Source organism: Fistularia commersonii, chromosome 20 (genome assembly GCF_037954325.1).
Source record: "Fistularia commersonii isolate RoL2024-O1a breed Wild chromosome 20, RoL_Fcom_v1.0, whole genome shotgun sequence".
Lineage (NCBI taxonomy): Eukaryota > Metazoa > Chordata > Actinopteri > Syngnathiformes > Fistulariidae > Fistularia > Fistularia commersonii.
Window position 1 is genome coordinate 12931054 of NC_141303.1, and position 23451 is coordinate 12954504.

Genomic DNA, 23451 nt, shown 5'->3' on the forward strand with positions numbered 1-23451 from the left:
TCTTTAATCTCCTCTACTTATTATACACCAATCAATTTTTATAGAAAGTTCTGTAAACTTGTCTATTGTATTAGTTTATGTATATGTATATACGCGTGTGTGTTTGTGTGTGTGTGTATAGACGTGTATATGTATACAGGACTGTCTGAAAATTAAAATATTGTGATAAAGTTCTTTATCTTCTGTAATGCAATTACAAAAACAAAAATTACTTTTTCATGATATTCTAATATTTTGAGATAGGATTTTTGAGTTTTCGTAAGATGCAAGCCATAATCAGCAATATTAAAATAATAAAAGGCTTGCAATATTTCAGTTGATTTGTAATGAATCCAGAATGTATGACATTTTTGTTTTTCTAATTGCATTACAGAAGATAAAGAACTTCATCACAATATTCTAATTTTCTGAGACAGTCCTGTATGTGTATATATACTTATATGTATATGTGTGTATATATATATCTCAGTGCTCAATAATGGTTGATAATGAAAAGAACATTCATTGTTGTATTACAGTGGGATGTGGATCACCCCCCCCCCCCCCCCCCCCCCAAAAAAAAAAAAAAAAAAAAAAGAGAAGAAAATAACAGAATTGGCTTGTTGGAATGGTCCTCTTACCGGCATTATCTGTTTTTCGAGAATTGATTTTGGGGGTCTTCTTTGACCAATTTGATCTATCATTTAGTCCCTTCATAATAAACAATGAAAGCGATACCCATTTCTGGGGGTCCATCCACAAGGAAGATTTATGTGTGGATTGAACAGCACGTCAAACCCACATGAAATGTTTTAACACGATCAATTAGGCCCACTGGAAGTGACAGAGACGCAGTCTCTAAACCCCCAAAACATTCAGCATGCCAATAAAACTAGGGCCTAATGAGATGGAGCCCCTGGGAGGTAGGCGCTCTCCTGATATGACTTCGGCATAAACACAGCTCGTACACAATTGGCATTAAAAGTTAAAGAGTAAATAGCTTCCATCTTTATTGTCTCGCCTGGTTTGCTTGGGATTTTAATTGCAATTAGTGCAGACATTGATTTATCGATGTGTAGTGGGTTCCAGCACCGTGTCATGTTAGTCTAATTGGTTCAGTTAAAAAGGCGTGACAGGGAGCGTGCGGGAGGTGCTGTTGCTCCGCGGATCACGAGACACCGCTCTCACCGCTTTTGCTTTTCTTGTCGTCCCTCAGCATTTCCTCTTTGCATCTTTTTCTTTTCCTACGTCTTCAATCCAGGCAACCGCTCCCTGCTCTTTGGTCGCACCCGAATCTGATCGGAACAGTCATATCACTCAATGGCTCTTCAGTTTTCGCAGGTCACATCAGCTCTCTGACCATGGCAGAATTTGCTTCAGCAGCCAAATTTGCGGTGGAGAAATCCCTCCGTGATCAGATGCTAGTATTCTGCCAGCAAGGGGAAAGGAGGGTGTACGGCAGGGAATGTGTGTCTTCCCCTTCAAGTCATTTAGAATGTCAACATATAACTGCAGGTGTTACTAGATATATAGCAGGGACAGTGCTGTTTCACTTCACATGTTCCCACCATTTCTCCACCAGCCGCTGCTCAGAGATCAAGGTCTTGTCAAACACATGGTCTTGCACACATATTGGTGCCCTACATGCACACACACACACACACACACACACACACACACACACACACACACACACACAATCTGATGACATCCATAATGGTGTTGGTCTGCAAACTCGGCATAACGGGATCATTTCAAAGTTCTTTAAGGCAACTTTCCATCCATGAGAAATTCTTTGTTAAAAGTTTAAATGCCTCCTGACACCCGCAGCTCAATTTGAACCAACGCGGAAATCAGGCGCGTAGAAACCTGTGTACAATGGAAAGACTCGTATTTTTCATACCCTGATTCACAATCTTCATACTCACAACTGAGGATGATATTGTCCGGGGGGGGGGGGGGGGGGGGTTATTTTCTGGGCCTGTGACCCTGTTCATGGTGGAAGGATTCAGACCTGGGGGAGCCTTCTCCCCACCCTGACACAGTGCCGGCGCTTAGACACAGCCAAACGGAGGAGAGGGGCTGAAAATGAACAATGCAGAGAGGCGTGAAGTGGAGTCAGGAAAGCCAGGAGCGAGAGCGGGTAAGCACAACCCCAGTATAAAAGATGAGAGCAGAAATCAGCATAAGCAGGCCATATATAGCTCCGCCAAGCAGGGTCGCACACAGAAAGACACATTTGTTAATACGGGGTTCAGCCAGCAAGATGTCAAGAGATGAGGTACCACATTATACAGGAGTTACACAATGAACCTCTTATTATGACTAATGCAGTGTTTATACACGGCAGAATAACTTGCCCGGTTTGAGCAGTCCATGAAGGAAGGCGATCGTTTAATCAATACTTTGACGTTTGATCAGTTGTGCGCCGCGTGGTCAGGACCTCTCTGCAGTGCCAAGACTGTGATATCCTACTAATGTTTACACACGACTGGAAAAGCATCAGAAACGTATCCGACGACACTCTGGAGTTTGTCATTAGCCAGGCGAAGACCAGAATCATCTGGAAAGCTTCGTCAAACAGATTGGAGTATTTGAAATGAAGGCGCCTCCTCAACGACATTTTTTTTTCCCAACTCAGGCAACAACCTCTGGCTAACTCTGGATGCCATTCTGTCACCCTCATGCTATCTGTTTACATTGTTGCGCAAACTCCGCCCTTAAGCCCTTAAAAACTCACTGAGCTGCACCTGCTCAGCCAGGGTTTATTTCCTCTTACATTTTGTGGAGAAGGATTTTTTTTCTTTTTATTAAGTGTTCATCAGGTCGGCACCTGTGGGTCGACACATTCCACCAATAGAAACCTTCATTTGCCTCTCACTTCACATCCCTGGCTCATCTCCGGCGTGTTGTAATGGCAGATTCTGTGTAACATTCACAGTGGCAGATGTTTAAATCAGAAAGCTGGCAGCTGTTGGCACGATTCGTCATCCTGTTAGCGCAGTATTTGTTGGTATTAGCCTCACAGATGTTCTCTGTCCAGTCTTTTGTGGAGGGACATAGGGACTGTCCTGGGATTCAGAATGTTTAGCTGTTTTTTTTTGTTTGTTTGTTTTTTTTTGTTGCAATAACACAACCACCCCGGAAATTCTTTTGCAATGTAAATGCATGTCACATTGCAAGTTTGAACATGGATCTCCGCGCCCCTGCGTTTCCGTCTCCCCACCCTAGTGACCACGGGCCACGAGCCTCTCAAAAACAGGAGGGATTTCCTGCTATTCGGCCTGTTTCCCTTCGATCCGTGTCTTCATCTCTCAAAAATAATGATTTCATCCACCGCCGAGTGCTGGGATGTAATACAGCTTAAACAATGTAGTGGCGAGGCTGGATATTCTGCCTCGTGGGTTTCAGAGAGGCCTGGCCTGTTCCCCTGCAGATTGCCTGTGGATGTGAAACTATGCTTTTAAAACGGACAAGAGCGCAGATGTGTTTGGACAAGGAAAAGAAGCTAGCCCGCCTCGCCGTCCTCTGTATCAGCAATCCTTTACTCCTCCTCCCCACGTTTTGTCTCCCTCGCCGCTTGAGCTTTCGCAGAAGTTCCTCTTGTTCTTACAGGCAGCTGTTACCATGCAGGTGTCCGTGCCAGCTAACCACCCTGATATCTCCACTTCCATAAGATCAGGATGATGCTCACCGCCCTCAGAACTTGACTGAGGCCATTGACCGCTGTCAGCAATTGTATGTGCTGTCGAGCAACAGAAGGAGACAGTGCAGGAGGAGGAGGAGGAGGAGGAAGAGTAGGCTCGGGGGTCTGAGATATTAAGCAGAGAAAAGCAGCAGCCGGAAGGAGAGTTGAACACCGACCGGGAGTGTGAGACCTCAGCAAAAGCCGAAGGGCCCTCGCCGCTTTGCCTCGCCGCAGAAACCGCCCCTCATCCCAGACACGTTTCATTTCGACCCGCGAACAACAAAGCAGCGATTCAAGAAGATTTTTCCATCAGCGCCAGAGTCGAAACCATAATATTTCAGTGAGATATATTTACATTTTTTTTCTGGCTCTCAATGATAAATAACATTATGGCCTAAATGAGAGAGCAGGTCTTTGGCGTGTCATCCTGTGATCACATTCTGGCTCTGACACTCCAGAGTGATAAAGCTGTTACAATGCATTGAGATGTATAAATATTTGTTGTTTGCATCCATATCGTCCACGTCCACTTTCTTGAACTGTACCATTGCTAGCTGTGTGTGGCGGCACGGGGGGGTTAAGAGTGACTTCTTCTTTTCCTTTTGGCTTTTCCCTTCAGGGGTCACCACAACCTTCTCCATCGAACCCTATTCTCTGTATCCTCCTCTCTCACACCAACTACCTTCATATCCTCTCTCACTTTGTCCATAAATCTTCTCTTTGGTCTTCCTCGAGGCCTCCTGCCTGGCAGCTCAAATTCCAGCATCCGTCTGCCAATATATTCCCTCTACCTCCTTAGTACACGATCGAACCATCTCAGTCTGGCTTCTCTGGCCTTCTCTCCAAAACATCGAACATGTGCTGTTCTTCTGATAGACTCATTCTTGATCCTATCCATCCTGGTCACTCCCAAAGAGAACCTCAATATCTTTATCACTGCAACCTCTAGCTCTGCCTCCTGTCTTTTTGTCATTGGAACTATTTCTAGGCCATACAGGGGGAGGTTAAGAGTGACGATTGCAATAATTTAAAATCTTAGAATCAAGCCCACATAGGAACGAGCAGGCCATGACAAATCTCTAGTGTCACTGCCATTGTCACCCCTCTGGGATCGGATTTCTGAGCTCTAGAAAGCAAGAGCGATCAAATTTATCCATCCATCCATCCATCTTCCACCGCTTCCAGAGTCAGGTCAGGTCACAGGGGCAGCAGCCTGAGCAGTGAGGTCCGCCTGATCCGCCTGTTGATCTCCCGCTCCATCCGTCCTTTGCTCGCGAACAAGACCCCAAGATACTTGAACTCCTCCACTTGGGCCAAGACCTCTTCCCCGACCCGGAGTGAGCACTCCACCCCTTTCCGGTTGAGCAACATGGTCTTGGATTTGGAGTTGCTGATCCTCATCCTGACCACTTCACACTCAGCTGCGAACTGTCAGCTCCAGTCAGAGCTGGAGATTATGGCCTGATGAAACAGGCCCTCAATCTTGCCTGCAAAAAGCATTATCATTATATAGATAAATTAACCACATTATTTACACTTTCCAGTTTGTTTTATTTGCATTGTACAACAGGGACATGCCCCTCCTCCTTTGAGATTGTCACGCTTGGTTTTCATTTGATCTATTGGATGGATCCATTTTTTGGCTGCAATAGCCCACGAGAGTTGGTCATTTTTGCTTTATTGATTTATTTTGGAAGAAATATTACAAGTGTAACATTGGATGTGCGTGGCCTGTAACCTAAGGTGTGATATCAGGAGCCACAGGCCATTGATGGCAACTAAAAAAATACCCCCCCCCCTCAACCGTCACATGAAGCTGACATTCTTGCCCTCGTCTCTCCTCCGTCTTCCCGGCTCTCATTGTAACCTTGAGAATGCTTCTATTCATCATCTATCTCGTCTCTGCTCATTTCCCTTCAGACAAAAAAGCTCGCCCGACGCCCCTCCTCGTTTTCTTCTGTTTTGGTCCCTGCCACTTTCCGTAGAACAAAGTGATCAAGGACAGCCGCAGATGCTGCAGAGCACGCCGCCTGAAAGGCAGCGCGTCTACAACACAATGCGCACAAAGTCAGAGGCTGCGAGGGACGGCGGCACGTCTGTCAGCCCTCCCGCTGGCCGGGCCGCCTGCACGTGGCAGGCCGACCCGCCGCGCCTGCTGTCTTTGACTCCACTTTAGCTGCTTCACCTGCTGGACGTTCAATGGCAGCAGGCTTCCATTCAGGCCTGCTGTGCGCTCAATCCCTCTAATCCGCTGCCGGCTGTTCGCCAACAAAACGGCCCAAAAAATTAATAACCGCTTTTAGCAACATAAAATTGATAATGATAACGTCTAATCGTCTGATATTTGTAACGGTGTTTCACCATCAACAAAAAGCGGTGGATTAGAAGCGACGTTAAAGTAGTAATTAGTCAAGTCAGGTTTTATTTGTTCACCACAAAATCACTGCGAAGTAGTTTCATGACACTCCATGTAGAGCAGGTCTGGACCAACATCTTTAAAATGATTGACAGAAAGCCAATGTCCCCCAATGAGCAAGCACTTGGCGACCTTGGATCCCAGCTCATGTGGGCGGCCTTTTGCCTCGACAAGATGGGATAGAAAGATAGTAGGACGGAGATAGAAAGCAGGAGTGTGATAGAGACAGAGGGCGGCTCTGACAGGCACAAATCTCATACTAATATTAACAGAAGGGCTAATATTTCATGATGGAATACAATTTTTAATATTCATAAAATAATGGAGGATACCCAGCTTAACTGCTGCTGTAGTTCAAGCCACACCCCCTTGAAACCTACGACATGAGAGACCCGAAGGATTTAAAAGATATGAGGTGACGATCATCTGCTGATGAAGGGGACGTAAGCGCAGGTGGAATAGGAAAAGTGGGAGGAGCGAGAGAATGTGCATTATGGGATATCTCTCAGCAGACTAAGCCGATGGCAGCATAACCAGAGGCTAGCCTAGCCCTAACTGTAACCTTTCTCCAAACAAGAGTTCTTAAGCCTATTCTTAAACTAAAAGAGATTATTAAATACTAAGATCCAACACACATTTATCCTTAGCAATGTCCCATATTGAATATATGATATGAAAATACAGCTTTCTATGTTGTGCATCTCTGCACATCGTCCTAAGATTGGAAGATGACCAGATGAGGTTAAACTCCTGCCTCTCATCCAATGACAGGCCCCGACTCATCTGCAACCCTAAGTGCAGGAAAAAGGTCAGAACAGCAGGGTCGCTGCCCATCTTTCACCCAGAGCTGAAAACATACCTCTTCACCAAGCACTACCCTACTAATCGCACTTCGCCCCCAACCCCCCCTCTGGAAAAATATTAAGAAAATTAAATAATCGATGAAATTAATGTATGTATGTATATGGTTCTTAGACGGCTATTTGGTTGAGTGGTCACTTCTGACTTCCGACTACTGGTACTTCGGAGCCTCGGTGACTGAATTGCTCTTTTTGTAAGTCGCTGTGGATAAAAGCGTCTGCCAAATGACTAATGTAATGTGATGTAATGCGGGATTAATGGCAGAGACAATGAATGAATAAATGAATTAACATTATTTATTTTTGCAGTTCTCACAAGATGCATAATTGAACCCCATGGAGAAATAAGAACATTATTTTACTGTTTGGATTCAAAATTCCCAGTCCAAGGATCGAAATATCAAGTATTACAAGTGTGAATATCGTAAAAAGTATCTCTAATCTGTAATCCTCAATCAAATCAACAGGATTCATATAAAGAAGGTCTTTTCCTGGTTCTCCTCCTCTTTGAAATGTTCCCTGACATCTTCCAACCCCCGCATGTGTCAATTAATGTCAGTAGCATCGCGTTTCAAGTTGCCTCTGTCAACCCCGGGGTCTGCGGATCAAACATAGCACCGGCTCGCTCCCGCTGTCGTTGCGTTCACCCATCCCTGCGGAGCAGCCGGTGGTTCTGTTTTGAAACGTGGCAAAGGAATTAATAAATGGGTTAGTGGTCGGAGTTACAAGTCACCCGCTGTTTCTCTCTGCCCCCCCCCCCCATTCCCATCCCCAGGAGATTCCTTCACTCAATTTCGCTTTTCTGAAGAAAAAGACTGGGAGAAGGACTCATTTGCAGCCAGTCAGGTAAATCTATCCGCGACCTCATCACTACAGCTTCCTTCTCCATGAAGCCCACTCCCTCTGCGAGCTATGGATCCGTCCAGCAGACGTGACATCAGAGGAAACGGCGGGGCTTCGCAGACGTTCGATCCCCCAATTAACCTCTCGATTGAGTTTAGCCGAGCGAGGTGACACCCGCCTCGTTCTGGACGCTGACGGATCCTGGGTTTGAAATTTCATCTGAAGCAGGAGGTCAATATTTCCATCGAGCCCAGTGTCACTTGCTGGATTTTACGTGATCCTGGTTAGCAGACAGTAGATTCTAAGTACTTTGGTGATCTAGAGCAGGGGTGGGCAAACTTTTTGGTTCAGGGACTTTTAAAAATTTGACAGACGGGCCGGGTCACCACAAGATAACGATGCATATAAAAAACAAAAATGACAAAAAATGCATTTCTTGACAGTACATATCAGGCTAATCAGACATTCGCTTTGAAAATAAAACTAACTTGGTTTTGAAGGCTCTGACATTAGCTTGCATTTCATGCACACTCCGCTTTTTTCCCTTGTAGCTTCACGTCATTCATGCGTCAGTATGTCAACGGTAAAGGCTAAATCACAAAGCTAATTTGTGTCATTCAGCTCTGGAAAATTCTCAAGTGCTCTCAAGTTGCTCCAAAAATGAAATAATCACCTGTTTGAGCTCCCACATTCATCGATCCAATCATTCAATCATTCACGTCAAGTACGAATTCCTGACCAATCTTTGGCAGGCCAGATTAAAAAGAGGAACGGGCCGGATCTGGCCCGCGGGCCGTAGTTTGCCCATCCCTGATCTAGAGTGATAATGACGATGATGATGATTATTGTTATTATTATTGTCGGTGTTTTCCTTTTGGATGATCCATTCAGGGGTGGCCAAAATGAATGCATCCTCTTCCATCACACCAACTAACTTAATTTCCTCTTGCATTTAATAAATCTCTTTGCTTCTCTGCTTCTATATTGGTAGAAGCATCCTTCTACCAATATATTTTCTATTTTCTCTCTGACCATGTCATTATTCATCATCATCATCATTTTCCTTGCTTTCGCAAGATCCGCTTTTCTGCACACAGTGAAGGGTGACTTATTGTTCTTATTATGTATTATGATTGCCTGTAAATTAGTAATTACACATTAAGAGGCTTCACACTTCCAGTCGACCAGCATAGTTCCATTAGCGTCAGCAGGGATCGGCTGCAGCCTCCTGCTGACCCTGAGAGGAGGGACCTCCCAGTACAGGCAGTACAGACAGTGAAATGAATGTATTAGTTCATAAACGTATATCTACTATAGAGAATAAATGCACATAAAAGATACTAGGATAAAGGTGAAGATGACAGGGAATGAAAAATGCTTAAAATGAATAACATGCAATAATCAGACTTAAATTCTCCTCAATAAACTATAGCGATTAATTACCGGTTTGCTGAAATTGGTATGTTTACAGAGTTTGACCTTTTCTTATCAACCTTCTAAATGAATCAGTGAATTAAATATAATCAAATTTAGTTTACAAAATGTGCAGATACTAGTTCGCTGATGTCGATGTGCAAAATAGCAAAGTTGGCAGTTATCAGTTGGATCTTTTTTTTCAGGTGCCCTTCAGTTGAACGGTGGAGCATGCAAAAATACAGTTTGGGAAGAGAAAAACAGATTATACTTTTAATTATGTAACATCCAATTCTACACGTTCACTGCTCTTTGTAAAACAAACAAAAAGCAGTTGAACATGCTAGTGAATATTTAAGCTCACATCAGTTAACCGGATGGACGCACATTTTGTTTCTTTTAAAAGTCAATTTTATCTGTTTCCAGCGTCAACAATTCCTGTTTTTTCCACATCCAATAATTCAGAACAGTTCAACTTTAAGGAACTTTAACTCCATGTCATCTTTCATTGCTATGCAGATGATCTGCAACTTTATACGCCACAGATAGATTGAACACACATAATACACCACTTGTGCATAACTTTGATAGAAAGCGCCCTAAATAGATTTATTGTTATTATTATTATTATGCATATTTTTACTTCCCTTTGACCCGCCTGTCTCCAGCATTAGGGAGATCATCTTAATTAACTTTTTGGGGGATAGTCCTTTTTTGTCCTGCTGATTTTTCTGTAGTTTCTGCAGTTTTATTTCATTTATTCCCAGTTTGTAAGCTCTTGCCATGACAACTCCCCGACCCCCGGAAAGATTGTCGGAACATCTTTCCAATGGACGAGTGAATGTGTCATCAAGTATTCCGAGTCCAGCTCTTCACTGCGCGGGGCGGCGTTATGTAAAAGCCCCTGAACTTGCTCTTCTTGTGTACGATCCCATTGTTTTTGTTTCTCATTATACACACCGATTACACAACATTTATGGGTCGTCTAAGCGCTTGAGAACTTCTCGGACAGTGTTTTTCTGATGGCGTGAAAATAATAAGTAATCAGTCACTCTGTCCTCAACCCCCCCCCCACAGCTGTCTGAGGTGTTTGTGGATGTCAGGGCGCTTGCCCAGATCCTCCAGGGAGTCCCCCTCCATCAGAGACTCAACCTGGAGGCAGAGCTGCTGCAGGTACTGAACCGGAACACTCCAACAAAACACATTTTACAAAGAGGAATAAACCAATAAGTCTCTCCTTCTCTTTGAGACTGGAAACTGGAAATACTTATTAGGCCGGATTCCACCGTGTAGAGATTAAGCCCAGACCACAAAAATTAATTAGCAGTAATCCCTAGACTGGGATTGGGAAAAATCCATTCATGAAAAAAAAAAGTTTTCTCAAGCGTATTCACAAAACAACACTATAAAAGAATATATGAGAAATTTCTTCCCTGGGTGACACCTGCTGTCTTAGATTAGTTTTGGGCAAGATTTTCAAACTTTGTTATCTATCTATACCGCATTAAAACTGCAATACACTCTGGTAAATCATAGGTTCCGACATAATGTAATGATGTAATGTAAATGTCCACCGAACAAGGATTTAATGTGCGAAGGCTGGAGAAGATGTGCTCCTCAGTGCATGAAAATTTAGCAAACAGACTTCTCATGATGTGTCAGGTTCCTGTTTCACTCTTTTCAATTCCCGACTGTCCAGGATTCGGCACCAGCAGAGCTGCCTACCATAACTGTGGCGCCTCAACAAGAAATCCCCAAAACGCCCAAGTTCACACCTCCGCCTGCAGCCTCGAAAGGCCCAAGTTCCAGCACATCAACAGACTCTCGGATTTCCTCAAGAGCCGCTGAGACTGCGGTCGAAGACGCCGATGAAGAGCTGGATCAGCTGCTCAGTTTAGATAAACCCATATCGGCATCAGATGAGCCTGTCTGTGAGAAGATCGTCTTACTGGAGAGAGGTGGAGTATAAGCTCCTTTTAAACATGTTGCTTCAGAAGTAACTGAAAATACACCCCCTTTATATTTTTCACTTCCTCATGTAGTGAACAAAATGTATTGTTGATCTGCAGTGTGTGAGGAAGTGACGGTGACGGATGACGAGCTGGAGGAGGTGACAGAAAAAATGGTCGAGTCTCCCAAACCTGCCTCTGTTCGACCGGAACTGACAGAGGAGGACTTGGAGGACTGGCTGGACAGCATGATCTCCTGACCTTCAACCATCTGAGGGAGGAAAAGGATCGGACTCAACCCGGAAATCACACTAAGCTTAAATCTTGAATCCTCCATTAACCAACAGCAGAAACCAAAAATGCCATTGACGCCGAACGAGTGAATGATCATTGATCATCGATAGGAGTTTTCTGTGTTTCTGTTCTCCCGCTTCTTTAGGCCGTAGGGGAAATATTTGTCGCTAAATGTTCAGCAGATGCTGCCAGCCTGTTGCCTTCTGTGTTTTTCCAGTGGACTCATTGAGTGTTGCTTCTGAAAAACGCCCTTTGTTGTTGAAATAGCCGCAACAAAAGCTGTAATGTCTATGGTATTACACATTTGCTCCATCCTGAAATAGTAAAATGTTATTGATTGGCTGTGTCACTTGATCTGTTGAATTGTCTCTGTGTCGGACTGCAATTTCAAATTATAGGATAGTGGTCTCTGCCACTAACACGAAAGAAAAACTTTGCTCATGTTTGAATCTAGGATTTGCGACATCTCTGTTACACCGCAATGCGGAATTATCTGTTCAAGAGCTCAACGTGAACATAAGATTTCAATTTTTTTTATGCCTAGAGAATCTCCACCTTGGTGACTGTGAACGTCTTTAATACGCCCTTGATTTCTTCTTTTTTCAACTGTCATGTCTTGTTTGTTTTTTCTTTTTTTTACATATCAATGGTGATCTTTTACTTATTTATTCATTTCAAATTTCCCCTTCTTCTGAGAGTATACGGAGTATGGGACAGTATGTCTGAGAACATGTCAAAGTGTTCTCGCCCCACATCTCGGAGAAGGAATCCTGTGTTCCCTGGACGGCTGTGAGACGCGGCAGGAGTCCGATACGTCTCAGCAGCTAACTGGACACAGTGGAACACCATAAGGATGACACATTTGCTTTATTGCCTCAGTTACTTTATTAATTTCCTCCCCCTCATTAAAATAAATGCAGGTTACCAGAGCTACAACTTACATACAAATGGCCAGACAATAGCAATAAACCATTTTGTTGTCGATAAATCCTTCAACCAAGTTTTTTTTTTTGTTTGTTTTTTTTGTCTTCTGCTCTGCTGCTTCTGCTGTGAAAGGAAGTGCAGACGAGTTGAACACCATAGCTCATGAAAACTAATATCTATGCAACATTTACACGAGATCCATCTAGATTTTATACAACAAATTTCTTGCTCTTTGTGTTTTTTTTTTAATTTGACTTAAAAGCCACAAAACTAGCTTTAGCTAAATCTGGTATTTAATAGAGCACTGTTTGTGTCAGGAGGGAGAAAAATCAATTCTTTGCATAGTTTCTCTTGTAAGGCACGTTGGCGCTTGATAAACACTAAGTGAATTATCTCTGGTCCTGGAAGAACCATCCTCCGTGAACAGAACCTCACTGGTTTCATTCACTAGCAGCACACATCAATTCTGTGGGTTTGGTAAGAAGTGCCACTAACATCCTCCCATTCGTAGAGTAATTGTGCATATTCTGACATTCAGTTGTCACGCTGTAACCCTTCATGTGTATCAAATGTTTACACACAACATATTGTGCACCAGGTTGAGGTTAAGCTCGTGAAAAGGCAATGTGAATCAAAACAAGAATTTGCATAAAAGAGGCGTCATGGCAAGTGACTATTTTTGGTACCAAGGGAGAGGACTTGGATGCACAAAGTGTCCAATGATTATTCACTTAAAATCATTTTCACGATGACATTTGCTAACAGATCAAAAATGTGACTTTTTTTTTTTTAAATCCCGTTTTTACATTAATACCAATGGCAAGTTTTCAGGTGCTGTTAAAGATGTTGAAATTCAGTCTCTCTCAAGACGAGGGACCCCAGCTGTCCTCTCTAGCCCAGCTGGTCCTCATATTGCTTGCGGAAACAGTCTCCGGTGGGGAAAAAGTCCCAGCAGCGCTCCTGGTACATTTTCCACACAAATGACTCCTGCAGAGACAGATGTCAACAAATAGTTTCAACCTGAAAGATCAGCTTCTTCCTCCTCAATGTGGTTTCTCTCCCGTGGTGGAGCTCATTGGTTTTTGCACAGGAGGAGCTGCTGATGAAACCTCTAACTATGACATTTTAAAGATCCAAGCTTCAATGCGAAATCCTCAGAGACAGACCGAGCCTAAAAAGGACTGACAGACTCGGGCTGCACTCACGTCAGGATTTTTTTTGTCATTTGCGCGGCCCGAGTTCTCCGGCTACTTTTAATATCTAATATCCTTTTATAGAATTTCAAAGAGGGCGGGATCTATTTAGTGTCAGCAACATAACACCTGGCGCTGATCTTGCCAGTCAACTTTAATGGGTTGCAGATGAGCACTTATGGTTTCAGTGGTAACTTGTTGAGCAGTCCAACTGTTTTCTCCCCCATATATATACTGCTCAAAAAAATAAAGGGAACACTTGAACAACACAATGTAACTCCAAGTCAATCACACTTCTGTGAAATCATAGTGTCCACTCAGGAAGCAACACAGATTCATTTTGACTTGTTTTAAGGACATTACATCAAAGTTGGATCAGCCTGGAGTTTGTTTTTACACTTTAATTTTGAGTGTGATTCCTAATCCAGACCTCCATGGGTTAATACATTTGATTTCCATTGATCATTTTTGTGTGACTTTGTTGTCAGCACATTCAACTGTGTAAAGAGCAAAGTATTTCATAAGAATATTTCATTCATTTAGATCTAGGATGTGTTTTTTAAGTGTTCCCTTTATTTTTTTGAGCAGTGTATATTAAATCACCTAATATTTCCTTATTACAATCGTTAAAAAACATTGACATATTTTTCTGCCAAAGTATAAAGCTAAATACTTTCCAGATTGGATTTTGGTTATAAAAGAGCGAGGACTGTATTGTGTTTTTCCATACTAAACCACCATTTTTTGATTCAGTTACTCGAGAAAATATAAAGTATTGCTGAGTATATTAGTGGCAACGTCCTGCTTCTGCAAGTCGCTGTTTGCTTCCACACTCAAATCAAATGGCTGCAGCATCAGATCTTGATTTGATCAGTCAACTGTGTCAAAACGGTAACGGTAATATCTGATTGCAATTGGCTGCTAATTTCTTGGGTTGTTAAACAGAGCAGTTATGGAGGAACTCCATATCACTTCAGTAAATGAATACAATTTAATTGATCCACAGGTTCAATCCTCTCTTTACTTCTGCTTGCAGAAGATCTTGTGTTCATCGTCCTCGGGTTTTCTGAAGGATTATATTCTTGCAGCTGTTTTGCCATTGTTTGCGATGCCTGAAGGAACTATAAGAAAGATGAACTTTTAACTCTGTCTCTTTATCTATCTCCCTCCCTTTATCTCTCTCTCTTTGTATCATTGAAACAATCAGGATATAAAAGAAAGTATTCTTGCATCTTGTGAGGTTGACAGTCACAAGGTAATAAACAAAGTCAAAGTAGACCCACGCACTGTTCCCTCCCGCCGCTAGGCTGTACTTACGCAACAAATCAAGTGGGCAGAGATTTGTCAAGTAAAAACCTGCTTAAGACAGAAACATCAATGTTTTCTGCGCTGCCCGGATGTTTGCTGCTTTTTTTTCTCATGTCTGATCAGACAAAATATGTGCAACAAGAGTTCGCAAAGGCCACATACCTGCCCGGTGTGTTCAGTCTCATCCTTGTTAATCAGGTACATCAGGAAGAATCTGAGGACGGACAACAGTGTCACACATCCACATTGATAACCAGACAAAAACTGAATTTCTGGTGGCGCTCACAGGTAGTTTGCCAAGTTGTGCTCTTGTAAGGTGTGGGTCTCGAACCCGTGAGGTGTCCGATCGAAGTAGTCATTCCCGATGCCGCAGATGAAGCATTTGGTCTGGAAGAAGAATCATATTTAGGTTGAAATGGATGATTTTTTATCGTTAAGTTCAAAGGAACATGTCAGTATTTGAATGGAACAATTGAAAGATTCAGTAAATATACTGCTCAAAAAAATAAAGGGAACACTTGAACAACACAGTGTAACTCCAAGTCAATCACACTTCTGTGAAATCATAGTGTCCACTCAAGAAGCAACACAGATTCATTTTGACTTGTTTTAAGGACATTACATCAAAGTTGGATCAGCCTGAAGTTTGTTTTTACACTTTAATTTTGAGTGTGATTCCTAATCCAGACCTCCATGGGTTGATACAATTGATTTCCATTGATCATTTTTGTGTGATTTTGTTGTCAGCACATTCAACTGTGTAAAGAGCAAAGTATTTCATAAGAATATTTCATTCATTTACATCTAGGATGTGTTTTTTAAGTGTTCCCTTTATTTTTTTTGAGCAGTGTAGTTTGGATATTTGTATTTTTAGGAAGCTGCTTCATCTTACCTCCATGTCCTCCTTCACCTGCTCCTGCTGGTCTCTCAGCTCACCAAAGGCATCGATGATCAAACCTGAGGAGGTTCAGACAGCTTGGTCAGGCGGACTCGTGGTGCAAGAGGGTCTCGGGCCGGGAAATATCAGCTGGAACGACGTGAAAACAGTTTAGACTGTTCAAACCGGGATGAGTGAAGGTTTGATACCCTGAATAATAGCCAGCAGGATGACGATGACGAAAAAGAAGAAGGTGATGTCGAAGAGGATGCGGTAAAGCTCGTAGGGGTCTCCGGCTGGGTCCTCCAACTCGTCTCCGATCCCACCGCCGGCTCTTACGCCCACGTACATGTGGAACATGTAACACTGTGAAGATGAAAACGAGGGAAGAATACTTTCACCTGTAGTGGCATTTTCTTAAATCGAAGAAATGAGTAAAGCAGCAGTCATTGTTAAAAAGCAGCGTCTGGAAATCTGGTGTCAACAGCATGGAACCTTGAAAAACCAAAGGTTGTTTACTATAAAATGTAATATTACTTTTCTTCTAGAAATGTAGCATCACCACTGGTTTAAAGATATTTCAAAGTATTTCAAGACTAATTACAAATGAGCGAATGAGTATTTAGTCCGCCGATGGAAAATACTCTCCGCTCAGCCAAGTGTTCTTTTGCATAATATGATGAAGGTCAGAAGAAAAACAAGTTGGAGTCGATCATTCAAGATTAAAAGCCTTCGAAATCTACTCCGGCTGCCAAACCGTTGGCCTTGCTGAAATCTTCATTCCTTTTCCCCGACACAAAGTCCTGCTTTCGAAATGTCTTTTTTTTTTTTTTATTGAATGAAAGGCTATAAGCGGCTGGACTTACCGTCATCATGTCATCGCACTTCATGTCAGGTTCGTCTTCATCCTCGCTCTTATTGTAGAACTTCCTGAAGAAGTTGAAGGCGACCACAGTGTACAGATAGACCACCACTGCCAGCAGACCCACTGTGAGCACAAGCTGCATGGAGAGAAATGTTGATTACCTCAGATTCATTTATTCAGATACCAACAGTCTTGCGGCGAGCATCAACAATCGTGCCCCTCTTTGTTTCGAAATGATGGGTTTAAGGGTCTTTTTAATTCTCTCTGTGCTGTTTGGGGCGTTATTATAAAAGTAATTGAAAGTGAAAATTTTTTCCACTTGGTAAGCGGAGCCAACGGGAACTGTGATATTTTCAAGGCCTCAATACCTGAATTACAGTTTCACCGCTTTTCAAAGAATTTCATTAACTTCAGCCATTTGGCATACCGTCTTTCATTCAATTTATTTTTCAAACCCAAAGTTATTAAAAGCTGTTAAGCTTGTGTTCAGTCGCTATTCATTTGAGCTGCTTAGGTGCGAGGAACTCAACTTTTAAAACCAGTGAATCCATCATAATAATTACTGGATCTTACTTTTCTGCACCGCTTTTGGCTTCCTGTGAATTAATTTTTGAACCAAACATATACTTAGCATGTAGTCATTTTTAACATTTCATCAAATCCACAACCGATCCAGGTCCTCCCCCTAACTGCTGATTATTCACCAGAATCCCACACCAAAGCAATGTATCCTGCTTTTACAGAACACATATAATTTAATTTAATCTATACCAGACAGAAATATGTTCATCTTCACTATTTGTGTTGAATACTCTCTTTTAAAATAATCACTCTAAATGTTCCTTTCATTACAAAGACCAGTCTGCGCTATGAAAACGTTGAAAAGGGCTTCGCGTTGAAAGAAAATGAAAAGCTTTTCAAAAAGTCATGTGAAACCGTACTTGTAAACGCAGGCATCTTGGAGTTTTTCTCTCTACCAATATAAATGGGAGAATTCACTTTCAAGGTTAAGCAGTTTCTATTCTAAAGTATAATCCTTTTCTTTAATTACATAATTTGTCTTCGATTCTCAATGCAGATTATATTCCCAAACTGTCTTTAAAACGGAGACAAATAGCAAATGATCTCGCTGTGAAAATGTTTTTTTTCTTCGAGACAGCTTCGCACCTCAAGCTTATATCAAGAATCTTCAGATGTGAAGGGAACAAAATAAAAAATGTCTGGGTATCATTCATTCATTTATTATTAATACAGTTTATCCAGCATTCAGGGTTGGCGAGGGTGCTGGAACCTATCGCAGCTATGGGTGGGCAAGTGGCAGGATACACACAGTTCACAGAGCCACAAGGAGAGACAAAGGACTTAATCACTCCCAAATTCACACATATAGGGAATTTAGTGTCTCCAATGAACCTACTGGCTGCTTCTGGAGGAAACTGGAAAACCTGAAGGAACCACAGACACGGAGAGAACATGGAAACTCCACACCTTTTTGAATTAAACCAGTGACTTTCTTGGTTTGGGGTGGAAGCAGTGCCACCTCCGCCCTGCTGGAAATGACCCATTCATCTATTATCTACAGCTTTTCCTGCCTTTTGGGTGGCAGGTGTACGGCTGGGCCAGATTTCAACAGACAACCATTCACTCTGTCATTATGCTAAAAATGAATTACATCTAAATACTTTTTGCCAAGTCTTGTGAAATGCAATGTCATAAAACTGTCTTGATGTTCTGTCCCTATGCTCTTGCTCCCCCTGTTGGCAAAAGCACCTACTTGCTTGCCGTTGTGCGTGACGGACGACAGGATGGTGCGAAGGGTCTTGAAGCCCATGGCGATGTCCAGCAGATGTGCAGCAAAGAAGAAGTTGTTGAAATGTCCAAATATTGACATGGTGGTGTACCAGATCAGATACAGGAAGGACTACAAGGGAAGAAATAGTAATTACCAAAACAGCTTCACCATCTCAGGTTAGGATACTGTATTAGACTGTCATAGAAAGCATAACATTTCCTTCTTGAGGTAAACATCAATAAGTGGCTTAAAGGGAAGAGGACTGATCTCTCCTACTTTCGCAATCAAAACATTAGTAGTCTTAATTGGCTATGCAGGCTATGCAGTGTATGTGTGTGTGTACGTTTGTGTGTCTCTGTCCATTAAAAAAAAAACAAAAAAAAAAAAACCTCACTAACCTAAGCTTACTGTTCTGTATATTTCCTGTGCATCGTGTATTTGCAAGTGTATTTGCAGTCCCTATGTCCTCTATTGTAAGTCGCTTTGGATAAAAGCGTCTGCCAAATGCAATGTAATGTAATGTAATGTAATTCTAAATCTACTCACATTGTCGGTCAAAACAACTCCCATTTTCCAGATGAGGTACTTTGTATCAATGGAGCTCAGCCTGTTGATCATACAGCATAAAGTGACTTGGTTTGCATAAAATCATAGAATATATTTAGTTGTTAAATTAAACAGTTCATCTTTAAAACAAGAATTTTGCTTTCACCTGGTTGACCAGGTAACCGTCACACTTTCAGGCCTGATAGAAACCCTTCATCTAAGCTTTCAAGAGGGTGTCAAGTTATTTTAGTTTAACTTGCCATGTTTTGGGCAAAATTTTTCCCGTAACTTTTGTCAAAATTAAACAAAATGTACATATTTAAACAGGTCTGCTTTGCCAACTGCAGAATAAACAGAATGCATATCCTTCTTGGAATTTATTCTTACCAGGAAAGCAGGGAGGCTTCCTTTTCCACAGTCTCTATTGTGGGGTCAAAGTCCAGCGCACTTTTGTCCAGGCCGAGTAGCTCAGCGATGCGTTCAGCTCCGTAGAGGTCGCCATATTTGTTTATTACCTACATAAACACAGAAAGTAAATCAGAATAAATTCACAATATGCCTCTCTCTCCTGTTCTATGTCATTATGTGTTCATGAAAAACTATCAATAACTGAACCCAAAAACAAAAACTGTAGACGGTTGAAAAGGTAAATTCCACTCACCTTGCGCTTAATGAACTTGTCCCAGTAGTTACTGGGGAATGATCTGTAGTTGAAAGAGTAGAATTAAGTCAAATGAATATCTGAAAAACACAAAAAAAAAAAAAAAAAAAAAAAAAAAAAAAAAAATCCTACATTGCTTGCAAAAGATAATGTGCGGAGAACACATTTTTTTTTTTAAACTAAGGAGTTAATTTTACTGTGTGATTGAATGTTTTCTTTCAACCAAAGTCTTTTAGCACACTTGTAACTGGTACTGAATGATAAAAACATGCTTTTAAGTGACAGAATAACCTCTTTATCGACATCTTAAGTTACTTAAGCCAGGTTTTATATTTCATGGTATTGATAGATGCAGCCTTTTTGCATATACCAGAATTAGGAGCTCTGAAACCCGCTCTTTCCAAAGTACCACTTCAAATGTCCTTTCCGAATTCAATGTTACACTGAAATTAAATAACAGACATGCTGTTTTGACTGCATTACATTTGGCTTCTGCCATCTCACCCTTTTTATTTTAGTGTCCTCATCTCTAACTTCAGATTAATGAGTAACTTTGACAAAGGATGTAATGTATTTCAGCCACAGTATTAAACCCTTATGGGCAAATATCAAAGTTTGCAAATACTTGTAGTTGAGATGTCACAAAATGGCAAGCTCTACCTTAATACCATTCACACCTCACCCTCAAATATAAGTTTTATTTTGGCAGTCCAAAAAGATAAAGGGATAAATAATATATGTATATATATATATATATATATACACATATATATACATATATACATATATATATGTGTGTGTATATATGTATGTAATATATGTATATATACACCAAACATCATAGAATTGCATATGATGATATATTCTACATGCAGAAGTTAACATAAAATTAAGATTCTAGATCAGATCTGGGCATTTTACTGCCCGCTGGCCACATCCGGCCCGTTTTGCTTCATTCTCCGGCCCTCCAAACTATTTTCTTTGAATATTTTAATGAGCATTTTCAATCAATATTGAATTTAGTAATCCCTTATTTTTTTCTATTGTTTGATTTTGTATGGATGATTACAGACAAAATAATGGCGGTACATTTAGATGATCACGAATGATTTTAAACTTGAAATAAAATGCCAAAAAATTTAAATATTTCAATTTTCATTTTTTTTTCAATTTTCAGAAATTTTGATTTTTTTTTTTTAAATAAGAAATCTGGCCCACCGGTCAAAATAACTGCCCACATCTGTTCTAGATTCATGCAAATACGGTGCTGCTCAAATGACGGCTTACGGTGTGTTGATGACAAGTCGATCCCACTGGCCCTTGATGTCATCGTCTGATGGTTGCTCGGTTATATAAAGGCCGTCGAATTCGAGCTTCCTCGCAATCTCCTTTTCCCTCTTGAACACCACCAAGGGAACCTGGAGTTGGAAAATTCAAGTGTAGATGTATAACTACAAAACAGTCATTGGATTTTAAAGCAGCCTAAGGCCATGATCGTCCCTACCTTCAGACAGTAGTACCCCACCAAACAGAGCAGGGATATTACAGTGTGGAACACAGCCAGGAAGCGCAGGGTTGGCAACATGTAACCAGTGCTCTCCTGGAGCACAAACTCGTCCATGTCGAACAGCGTGTCCTCATCGTCTTCCTCATCTGCACCCCAGCGGTTTTCACTGTCTGTGTCGTCCTCGGTGTCACCAGTCACCTGATGAACGATGAATAGCCGTATCTCGCCATTTATCATTTCCTTTGATATTAAACTGTATTCTTTGAGTTTGTTGGGGTGTGTCAGTGAATGATTTAACATGAGGTTATTTTTTTTTTAATCCCTCTAATAAAGCATACAAAGGAAAAGAAGATGCCCTTTTTATGTGACTAAATCAGTGTTAAACCACGACTGTGTTTTACTTGAACTTTTGTTCATTGAAAAATGAAATGATCTGGAATTTGACCTTAGTTACCTTGTAGAAGAGCAAAATGAAGTTGATGGCAAAACAAACGAACAAAGCCAGGAAACGAAGGTTGTAGAAGTTGCGAGCCAAGTAGTTCTGGAGTGAAAAAAGTGAGAAAAGTAAGCAAGAAAGCAGATATGTTTGAACAACGATTGACAAGCTCAAAAAAGCAGGAGGTATTCTATAAGGTTTACCAGTATCTTGGTCATATAGACATCCAGAGCAGCAAAAATGCCTGACATGAATGCAGGTGCTGCCTCTTTAGGGTGACTGGATCTTGCTTTGGGCTTCTCCTCAGTCATCGGTTCCTTCGTTTCCTCCGCCTTTGGTTTGTCCTCCTTCTCTTGATTCTCTGTGCTGCATTATTACATTTGTGTGATTAGACTATTCCCAAATTTTCCATTTTTTTTTTTTTCATTTTTGGATCAGTGTGACTTACTCTGCCTTCTCCGGTTCACTTTCGGGAGTTTCAACAGGCACGGCGGAGGATTTCTGGATTAAAGAGAGTGGAAGAAAATTCAAAGGAGGAGAAGTAAACCATAGGGTTAAATACAATGCATATATACGATGCACTGGTCATTACAAACCTTCTTTTGTTCTGTAGTGGAGGTCTCGGCACTCAGTTCAGACACATCACCCAGGCCGGGCTCAACATGTTTCCCGCCTTCCTTTTTGGGCACTGTCAGCATTTCTAGCATAATGTCGGCTTCTGCGATGTCTGCTGGTGGTGCCATGGCTGGGTCTAAACTTCCAGATGACTCTATGGCCTCCACCTTCTCCCCTTCACTTACATCCCCATGAATACCAAACTGGGTTGGGTCAGGCATATTTCCAAGAATATCTGTCACTTTTATGTTCTTGGCACCTTCAACTAAGCCACCTCCAAACATGGATGACCAAATGATATGGAAGAAACCAAAAATGAGGCCATAGATTCCTTTAAAGAAGCCGGTGAAGAGCATATAGAAGAAGGATAGGAGGCCAGTGATCATCTCTCTGATGCTCAGATTCTTTATCTTTTTAAGTCGCTTGCGCATGTTTTTAACAGATACCATTTTGCGGGCATTAGCGATCTTCTTTTTGACTGAGCAGCATGCGGTAGTAAAGGCGGAGGCGGACTCCAGTGCGGCTTCATCCTCCCCTGTCAGATCCTCAAGGATGCTGTATCCATCCTCTTCCTCTTCCTCTTCGAGCTGCTCGACCGCGTCTGGTTCAGAGATTTGTGAGGCCAGCTGCATCTCAAAGATGGTGTCCTCGCAGAAATTAACAAACATCTCCATCTTCTCACTCTCGCCCCCCTCATTGACAACGTCAAAGATGAACTGACGTTTGGATTCTTTCACTTGTGGTTTCTCCCACTGCTCGCGGCTCGACTCGCTGATCTCAAAGTACACCCTCTCGATGCGCTTTGCACTGCCCATGATTTCAATGCGCCCAAGGTAAGGCTCAAAATAGCTGAGTACGCTCTCTGCCAGATCTAAGAAGGTGGCAAGTCGAGAGTCATGCGGCATATGCTCGGACAGATTGGTTAGCAACACGGCCACATTGAAGCCGATATCTTTGGCTGGCTCGTGGAATCGCTCTACAAACTCCTTGTAGTTGAACATGTCATTCTCATCTGCCTCCGCACAGGAAAGCAGGAAGTCTATTTCAGACTGAGCGTACTGCTTCTGGCTCTCCATGGACTTCTGGAACTCCTTCTTTGAAATCATGCCCTTGCACTCGGGATCGTACTCTCTGAAGTTATCGGAGGTCGTCAGGTCCTTCAACTTGAGAAACATGTCGAAAAACTTGAGGATCATCTCCACGTTGTTGGAGGACTCGACCAGGGTGTCGACCATCTGCTTTCCGATAGTTCCGTTTACAACGTTGCCTGGGAAGGGAAAAGCTC

At 42.0% G+C, this 23451-nt stretch overlaps 2 protein-coding genes across 6 annotated transcripts in view; one reads left to right on the forward strand and one right to left on the reverse strand.

Annotated features, from left to right (window-relative positions):
- Nucleotides 1–11784, forward strand: part of aven (apoptosis, caspase activation inhibitor) — a 30337-nt gene extending 18553 nt beyond the window's left edge. The window contains exons 3-6 of the mRNA XM_086167506.1: nucleotides 7719–7789; nucleotides 10277–10372; nucleotides 10899–11157; nucleotides 11269–11784. Coding sequence (XP_086023632.1) covers nucleotides 7719–7789; nucleotides 10277–10372; nucleotides 10899–11157; nucleotides 11269–11408 — 566 coding nt within the window. The 3' untranslated portion in view covers nucleotides 11409–11784. The remainder of the gene's footprint in view (nucleotides 1–7718; nucleotides 7790–10276; nucleotides 10373–10898; nucleotides 11158–11268) is intronic.
- A 524-nt stretch (nucleotides 11785–12308) lies between these two features.
- ryr3 (ryanodine receptor 3) overlaps nucleotides 12309–23451 on the reverse strand; it is a 110805-nt gene continuing 99662 nt past the window's right edge. For all 5 annotated transcript variants that reach the window (XM_086167503.1, XM_086167501.1, XM_086167502.1 and 2 more), the window contains 16 exons: nucleotides 22148–23433; nucleotides 22000–22052; nucleotides 21755–21917; nucleotides 21570–21656; nucleotides 21113–21313; nucleotides 20896–21026; nucleotides 19609–19651; nucleotides 19335–19462; nucleotides 18948–19008; nucleotides 18384–18530; nucleotides 16611–16745; nucleotides 15954–16110; nucleotides 15760–15824; nucleotides 15154–15254; nucleotides 15030–15081; nucleotides 12309–13353 (listed from right to left, as the gene is read on the reverse strand). In XM_086167503.1, the coding sequence (XP_086023629.1) occupies nucleotides 13258–13353; nucleotides 15030–15081; nucleotides 15154–15254; nucleotides 15760–15824; nucleotides 15954–16110; nucleotides 16611–16745; nucleotides 18384–18530; nucleotides 18948–19008; nucleotides 19335–19462; nucleotides 19609–19651; nucleotides 20896–21026; nucleotides 21113–21313; nucleotides 21570–21656; nucleotides 21755–21917; nucleotides 22000–22052; nucleotides 22148–23433 (2906 nt within the window). In that variant the 3' untranslated portion in view covers nucleotides 12309–13257. The remainder of the gene's footprint in view (nucleotides 13354–15029; nucleotides 15082–15153; nucleotides 15255–15759; nucleotides 15825–15953; nucleotides 16111–16610; nucleotides 16746–18383; nucleotides 18531–18947; nucleotides 19009–19334; nucleotides 19463–19608; nucleotides 19652–20895; nucleotides 21027–21112; nucleotides 21314–21569; nucleotides 21657–21754; nucleotides 21918–21999; nucleotides 22053–22147; nucleotides 23434–23451) is intronic.